This window comes from Peromyscus eremicus, chromosome 5 (assembly GCF_949786415.1).
Source record: "Peromyscus eremicus chromosome 5, PerEre_H2_v1, whole genome shotgun sequence".
In the NCBI taxonomy this organism is placed as follows: Eukaryota; Metazoa; Chordata; class Mammalia; order Rodentia; family Cricetidae; genus Peromyscus; species Peromyscus eremicus.
The window spans coordinates 2,547,244-2,556,034 of NC_081420.1; the positions used below are offsets into that span (position 1 = coordinate 2,547,244).

At 39.9% G+C, this 8,791-nt stretch overlaps 1 protein-coding gene across 2 annotated transcripts; it reads left to right on the plus strand.

Annotated features, from left to right (window-relative positions):
• Window positions 1–4,782: 4,782 nt before the first annotated feature.
• Window positions 4,783–8,538, plus strand: LOC131910252 (cathepsin Q-like). Of its 2 annotated transcripts, none has more exons than XM_059262230.1 (7): window positions 4,783–4,908; window positions 5,198–5,320; window positions 5,412–5,594; window positions 6,080–6,304; window positions 6,731–6,893; window positions 7,534–7,651; window positions 8,439–8,538. In XM_059262230.1, exons 1-7 carry the CDS (start codon window positions 4,783–4,785, stop codon window positions 8,536–8,538), a joined length of 1,038 nt encoding a protein of 345 aa, XP_059118213.1. The 2 variants fall into 2 exon arrangements, with proteins under 2 accessions (XP_059118213.1, XP_059118214.1); XM_059262231.1 differs by having other exon boundaries at window positions 5,201–5,320.
• Window positions 8,539–8,791: the final 253 nt, after the last annotated feature.

Genomic DNA, 8,791 nt, shown 5'->3' on the forward strand with positions numbered 1-8,791 from the left:
CTTTATATACCTTTCTGTTTCCTGTCAAAACTTCCTGGGATTAAAGTCATGTGTCCTTCATAAGCAAAGACTTGAGCTCTCAAGTGTTGGGATAAAAGGTGTGTGCCACCATGCCTGGCTCTATTCCCAGTGTGGCCTTGAACTCACAGAGATCCAAATGGATCTCTGCCTCCCAAGTGATAAGATTAAAGGCATGTGTGCCACCACTGTCTGACCTCTATGTCTAATCTAGTGGATGGCTCTGTCCTATGATCACCAGATAAATTTTATTTGTTAAAGTACAAATAAAATATCACCACAAAATTATAAAGATTAGAGGTAGTAGATGATTTTATGAAAACATCATTTTGCAGATACCACAGGACCAATGCACATGGGTACTCACAAAGATTGTGACAGCATTCACAAGCTCTACTGAGCCCAACCAGACAAAAATCTCAGCACAAAGGAAAAGAAATATGAAAAATAAAGTCCCACCACTAGTGAAGACACTATTCACAAGTGATAGCTGCTTTGAGAGGAAAAGCCAGATGACATGATACTGGGAGTGTCATACACAGTCCAAGGCAGGCTGTACACTGAGGAATGGCTGACGAACAAAAATCAGACTCCATACTTTTAGTGGCTTTTCTTTTCCTTTTTAGTAAGTGAGAAAAAAAAAAAAACCATGAAGTTGCATTGGTAAGGAGAAATGGAGAATCTTGGAAGAGTTGAGGGAATGGAAATGATATGATAAAAAAACACTGTATGAAATTCACAAAGAATGAATTAAAAAATAAATAAGAAGTCTGAAGAGTGGAACAAACAGAAGGTAAACAGCACATGGAATACTGTGGTTAAAGTAATATGCCTCAACTGAATTGCTCAACTATGTTCATAGGATCATTATTTCTTGTAGCCAAAATCTGGAAACAACCTAGATGCCCCCCCCCCCCACTGAAGAATGGATAAAGAAAATGTGGCACATTTACACAATGCAATACTACTCATCAGTAAAAAACAACGACATCATGAAATATGCAGGCAAATGGATGAATGAGAAAAAAAACATCTGAGTGAGGTAACCCAGAACCAGAAAGACAAACATGGTGTGTACTCACTCATAAGTGGATATTAACTGTAAAACAAAGGATAACCAGGATACAATCCATAGCCCAAGAAAAGTAAAGTAACAGGGAAGGCCCAAAGAGAGATGCATGGATTTCCCTGGGAAGGGAAATAGAAGAGATCTCCTTGCAAAATGGGGACAAGGTTTGGAGATAAGGGAACATGAGGGATCAGGTAGAGTGCATTGAGGGAAGGATGGACAGGGAGAAAAATAAAAAGATCTTGATGGAGGGCAGCATTTTGGACTTAGGGAGAAACCTGGTGCCAAGGAAACTCCCAGAAATCCACAACGATATCCCCCAGTTAAAACACCAAGCAATAGTGGAAAAGGTGCCTGAACTAGCCGTCCCCTGTAATCAGATAGTTGACTACCCCAATTGTCATCAGAGAGCCTTCATCCAGTAACTGATGGAAGCAGATGAGGAGATCCACAGTCAAGCACCAAGCCTAGGTCTGGGAGTTCTACTGAAGAGAGAGAGGGAGTCTTGTAGGAGCCAGGGGGTCAAGAACATGACACGGGAGCCCACAGAGGCATCTGACCTGTGTGTGACAGTTGTGTGACTTAGTCTGTTTGAAGGGCCCCTAGCAGTGGGATCAGAATGTGTGTCTGGGACTTGAGCTAGCTTTTGGGAACCCAATCTCCATACTGGGTTGCCTTGATCAACACTGATGGAGGTGGAGAAGCTTGGTCCTCCACCAACATGAAATACCGTGCTTTGTTGACTCCAATTGAAGGCCTGCCATTTCTGAATGGAGACAGAGAAGGAGCAGAAGAGAGGAGGGGGGAGGGAACAAGAGGAGAGGATGGAGGACAAACTATGGTCTATTGCTGTGGGATGGTCTATATGTCAAATGTGTTGCTGATTGGTCAATAAATAAATCACTGATTGGCCAGTGACCAGGCAGGAAGTATAGGTGGGACTAACAGAGAGGAGAATTGAGAGAACAGGAAGCTGGGTGAGGGAGACACTGCCAGCCGCCGTCAGGACAAGGAAGATGTAAAGTACCGGTAAGCCACAAGCCACGTGGCAAGGTATAGATTTATAGAAATGGATTAATTTAAGCTGTAAGAACAGTTAGCAAGAAGCCTGCCATGGCCATACAGTTTGTAACCAATATAAGTCTCTGTGTTTACTTGGTTGGGTCTGAGCGGCTGTGGGTCTAGCAGGTGAGAGAGATTTGTCCTGAGGTGGGCCAGGCAGGAAAACTCTAGCTACAGTCTATATGTAAAGTAAATGAAAAAATTAATAAAAAACTAAAAAAAAATCAGTAAAAGCTTGTACCTCTTAATGGTGCTTTTCAATTTCTTTAAAATAAATATATGTAAAACTAAACAAAATATCAGTCTCTGCTTCTGTTACATTTACTAATTTTTTATTAATTTAGGATTTTATGTACATTGCACATTGTAAGGAATAGGTCAAGTAGATATATATTTCTTCCCTGATCTAAGTGCAAAAAAATGGATAAATCAAATATAGCATCTCTCTGACATATGATATACTACAATCTGAGAAAATGAAAAAAATGTGACAGTTATTATTGTAGAATAATACACTTCTTAGTGGTCTCACTTTTTCATGCTAATATATTGGATATTACCTTTCATCAGGACTCTTATAAGGAAAAATTCTCAAACTAAAGCAATAGCCACACATCTATAGAGATAATAAGAAAGGATGAGTGCTAAAGAAGGAAGAAGGAGAGTAGAGGATTATGGTTTAGTGTCCAGAGCTACCCTTGAAGAGGAAATTCTTCTGAATACCTCCAGGTACTGGTTGCATTGAAATGTGAGTGAGTGTCCATATAGCTGCCAGGATGTATCCTACAATGGTAAATATAGTAACTTTCAGTTGGTGCTGTGAGGTGATAATAAAGAGAGCCAGGTAGATGGTGCTTCTAGATGGCAGCTCAATGTCATCTCCAAAAGAGAAAAGCCAGAGAGTTCCAAGAGACATACCCACAGCAGGCCATTTATTTCCCCTCTTACAGTTCAGCCTTGACATCACTTTCCTCTTTGGGTGTCACTGTCTCCTGAAGATTCTTGTGAGATACAACTGTGTTACACACTGACAAGGAAAAAGAGAATCCCAGGAATTGTGTTCTAACAGGATTCAATCATTGCTGTGAACTTAACACAAAATAGAATATACTGACCAAGCCCATGCTAGGGATGGTAACCAAAATCTTCCATTCTAAACTGCAAGGGTACACACACATCTTTTTCAGGAAGTACAATCAGAAAGCAAAATGTCCAGTATAATGTGATCCAAGGCCTACAGAATGGCTATCTAACTTTCTTTGACAAGGTTCACAAATTTAGCTTCCTGTTGTGTACAGAGGTATCCCACAGCCACGCCAGAGGGACAGTCAGATTATATCTCAGGAAGTGCATGAAGCACTAGTGTCTGGAGGCTGAATCCTGTCATCAACACAGCCAATCAAAAGGAGCACATGATTTAGAGGCAGGTTCAAATGCAAAGATATCTGGGATTTATAGCATGAGTAAAGTGTTGCTGGGCCAGATTCTGGACCCTCAACAAACTCTGAAGAGTTGAGTCTCTGGAGTGAACTGAGGCAGCAGTCCTCACCACAGATAGGTAAGGCCCTGCCTTGGCCAAGGCAGAATGGGAGGTGACTTTGGGGGATACTTTGAGAGACTCCAGGGAAAATCAGTTTAATCCCAAAGAATATATTCTAAGCCTCAGCAACCCTGGTGTGTGTGGGTGTAATGGAGTGGGTAGAAAAGGCAAGGAGGAAACCAGGTTCCTTCTGGGTCTATATTTGTATAGGGTCCCATGAAGCAAAATTCTGGGTCTGTTCACAGAGATTTACAGATGTTCCTTTGAAAACTGGTAACCATCACTGGCACCTGCTGGTCCAGAAGAGATCATCTCTTGCAGATAACCCTAGAATGTATCTATTTTCAGTTGACATGTACAGATGTAGTAGCAGTTAGTATGTTCCTATCAGCTCCTATTGGGAGTGTTGCTTTAGAGATCCAACAAGTTCAGAATCTTAAATCCCACTATAAACTTGTTATTGTCCTCCACTTCCTCTCATGGCTCTGCCTTCCTGTTGGCTTTTCATGTGACAATATTCTCATGTAGGGAATGAGTTGGGAGTTTGATTGCATGGTCCCAAGGGTGAAATGCAAGGAATAATAAATGATTCTTCCAACATTCTTATAGAAGATATTTCACAAAGTTTCATTGAAGAAGAGAGGGTTAAAGATAAGCCCACAATTTACTGTATATTAGAAAGGCATATGATACCCTGTGGCCCTAACTTTTGAGTTCACCTTGAAATTAGAATCCAATGCCACATGATAGAAGTTTTGCTTGTTAGGAATCATGGGTCAGTGATATCCTAAAACAATGGTTGGTTTTTGCTTCTATGTGTGGAGACCTTTCTGTAATAATAAGATGCAGTACACCAAAGGTTTTCATTGCTAGAATTCTGGGCACATGCTCTTTGCTTTGTATTGGATCTAATAAACACCAGTGCATGACTCAGTTCACACACATCCTCAGTCTTTTCTACAATCTTTCAAAAAGTATTTGGAAGAATAATTCAGAAACTTTATTGACCATGGGTGGCTTCATTTCTCAGACATTTTAAAAACACTGGTGTTGTTATGACTTCATTTCTCTTCCTTATCCAGGGTTGTGAGTCATGACTTCTGCTGTATTCCTGGTTATCCTGTGCATAGGAATTATGTCAGGTGCTTCAGCACATGATCCCAGTTTGGATGCTGAATGGGAGGAATGGAAGATGGATTATGAAAAATCATACAGCCTGGTTGGTAACCTGCAATCTATTCAGAAGAGTCCCAGATTGCAAGCATCTAGGCATATTAGAGGTCATAGGCCCAACTACAACCACCACCACTGAGAGATTACTTAGTCATGATCATTGTGAGCACAGGGTAGCCAAATTCCCTTTTCCTCTGTATGTGGAGAACATGTGGCTATAGTGTCCTAGAATATCTCTCCTTGGCCTCTAGTCACCTGCAGCAGCAAGCCCACAAGGTCAGGTTGTGCAGGAGTTTAATAGAAAAAAAAATGTCATCCATTATGTCCTTATCCAGGAGGAAGAAGCAATGAGAAGAGCAGTATGGGAAAAAAACTTGAAAATTATTAAAGATCACAATGGGGAGAATGGTCTGGGTAAGAATGGCTTCACCATGGAAATGAATGAGTTTGGTGACATGGTGAGTGTGACATGGATTCTTCACACTTGTTCTCTTGAGTGTTTATATGGAGTCTTTTCTTTTATAATCATCTATGTAATTTTCCTTGAAGACTGGTGAAGAGTTCAAGGACATGATGGTTAATATACCTGTCCCACCTCACAACAAGTGGAAAAGCCTCTGGAAACGTTCTGTTGGTTATGGTGGTCTACCCAAATTTGTGGATTGGCGAAAGGATTTACCTGAATTTGTGAACTGGCGAAAGGAAGGCTATGTGACTTCTGTGCGGAAACAGGTATGATAGTGCCACATCCTTCCCCTTAAACCATATTGTTGGGAAAGAGAAGTTGATGTCTCTGTATTTGTATTTAATGAGGACAGATTTTCAGTTTTTTTTTTAAAATAATGTATTTTCTTCTTTGAAATGTTCATATACTTTCCAATGTATATTACTCTTGTCAGTCCACCAAACACATTTTCCAACTCTGAGTCTGTATCCCATCTCACTGCAGGATTCCTGTTCCTTCTATTTTCATTAATAATCCAAAAAACCAATAAATAGGGCCTGCACAAATTTTTTTTTTTGTGTGTGTGTGTGTGTGTTTGAACCGAGGGAAGCATGTGCACACTACCAGCATCCAAGTCCTTTAGGATACTGACCATTCTTTTCTAGGCATTTAGCAACTGCCAGTTTTTCATTTTCGCAAATTATTAGGCTGTCTATGTTGTTGCTTGAGTTAGTAATTATTTGTGAACGACCATATTTTCCTCTCTGTGTAGGGTAAATGCGGTTCATGTTGGGCTTTTGCTGTAACTGGTGCCATAGAAGGACAAATGTACCACAAAACAGGCAAACTCACCCCCCTGAGTGTGCAGAACTTAGTGGACTGTTCTAAACCTCATGGCAATAATGGCTGTGATTGGGGTAATACATATAATGCCTTTCAGTATGTTTTGCACAATGGAGGTGTGGAGGCTGAAGCAACCTACCCATATGAAGGAAAAGTAAGTCAACCTCTATGTTGTCATTTCAGCTCAGCTTGGAGTGAGGGACAATTGTCGATATGATACACTATCTTCAGTGCTCAAATTGGGTGGCAGAATCTCTCTGTGCACCATCAAGGCAGTCATTCAGTATTGTCCTCTGCATAAATTGTTGATGTCATGATATTCTCTTCTATGTACATGGAGAATATAGGAACTATTGTACATATAATACAGATCTCTGCAGCACTAAAATTTTTATGGATAGGAGGACCTATTGGTTGTCATTAAAGACAAGAGAACTTATTTTTAGTTCCAGACTGTCTAGTAGCATTTCATTTCCTGAGATGATTTACAATAATAAACCATGCTTGAGTGTGGTTGTGGTTTTTGCTCCTAGGACATGGGTGAAAGAAACAGAGTCTCTTATCTCTTTACCTTTTAAAGGAAGGACCATGCAGGTATGATCCTAGGAATTCAGCTGCTAAAATCAAAGAATTTGTTGCCCTCCCAGAAGGTGAGGATATTCTAATGGATGCTGTAGCTACTAAAGGGCCCATTGCTGCTGGAATTGATGCTTTCCATGATTCTTTTCTGTTCTACAAGAAAGGTTAGTATATTTCCTAGTAGATATAAAGAAATATAAGCTGTGCTATATCTATGTCATGACAAGGTCTCAGACTAGCTGTTATTTTCAAAAAGTCATGTGAATGTTTAGGATTCTGGATTTTACTTATCTCCATATAATAGTTGAGTACTGAATGTCACCTGATATGAATCAACACATGAAAGTTAATGCGCTCCATTTAAAAAATTTATTGGTTAGCTAATTTTTCAACTCTCCTCCATTTCATGGATATTTTAATTATTTATAGAAAATGATTACCTGCAATTAAATGATAATAGAGTCTGTGAATTAAGTAACTTATGCCCTATAAGTTTAACTTGGCATGAGATTTTATTAACAAAACTACAAATTTCTAAGGAGTCATTTCACTTGCATGTAGACAGTAGCTGTCAAAAAATCTTGCCACTTTGGATTCCTTCAGTTTTCTGTAATTGTGTGTGTGTGTGTGTGTGTGTGTGTGTGTGTGTGTTAGCATTCTTGTGAATAATTAATCTAACTCTTAAGTCTGATTGTAGTTTATATCATTTCAGTGATCATTGAAGTAGTTTTCCTATTGCTGGTGGCAGTGGTCAAGCTGTCAGGTGTGCTATGTATCTCACATGGCTTCTATTTTATTTCTCAGGTATTTATCATGAGCCAAACTGCAACATCTATGTTGTGAATCATGCAGTTCTTGTGGTCGGCTATGGACACGAAGAAAATGAAACGTATAGCGAAAGCTACTGGCTGATCAAGAACAGGTATACATTGCCAAAAAAATCTATATTTGAAATTCTGAAGGCTAGAGAGATGGTCCAGTGATTAAGGCCACTGGACTCCCTTCCAGGAGATTCATGAAGAGATTGAAAGTTGCAGTTAGTGTTTTGATACACAGCCTAGAAATTTTGTTTCATTAAGTTGAAGAATATCTGTTCTTCTTTTCACATGTACATGTGTAATGTGTGTTTGCCTGCCTGCATGTCAGTGGCCCCTGTGTGTGAGTGCACATGCATAGAGGCTTGATGTTAACATTAACTGTTTCCCAATCATTAAGTAACTTCTATAATGTGGGAGCGTTTCTTCCTAATCTAAGAGTTCACTACTTAGTCTGAGTAGCCAGCTTGCTCTAGGTATGTTCTGTGTGCTTGTCCTAAGAACATGGGTTACAGGTACACTACAATGTTGTTCTGGCTTTTCAGTGGCTCTTGAAATTGATTTCAACTCCTCAACCTCTTAGCTCCCCTAAAGCTCTAAGAACTTACTAACAATATGTTATCATAGAATTCCCATTCCTTCACTGGTTTCTAGGGTGTCGATGTCATGTATGTGCCAGTGATTTTCTAAAATGTGACACATTGGATAGTTCTGAAACATCTATGGATAGGACATTCTGCTGTGGTCTTCACACTCCTGTGTGAGGCACTTCTAGGTACTCAGGAAGAGACCCTCTGCCTTTCCTGATCATTTTGTTAGGTTGGCCTCTTGCCAGTATCCTAAGTCCACCATGTAGTAGTCATTCTACTGAATGGAAAACATGCTTTCTTTCAGCTGGGGTAAAAAATGGGGCCTGAAGGGCTACATGAAACTTGCCAAAGACTGGAACAACCACTGTCAGATTTCTTCATATGCCCAATACCCTATTGTGTGAGCGAGCAGCCTGACACCCACAGGGAAGCACTTGGCAGGAGACTGCTTTTTCAGATGGGGGCCATCACTTCAATGACCAGCATTTGCTGAGTGTGTTAAACTGTTGAGTCCCTCAAGATCCACACTGTCATGTGAATTCTGGGAGCTTTCAAATAATTGAAAGTACAGCTTTGTAACTATTGCTCTAATGAATGTTTATGATTCCTGTAGTTATTTTCACTTTTAATGCTTGTGCAAATAAAATGCTTTAGAAA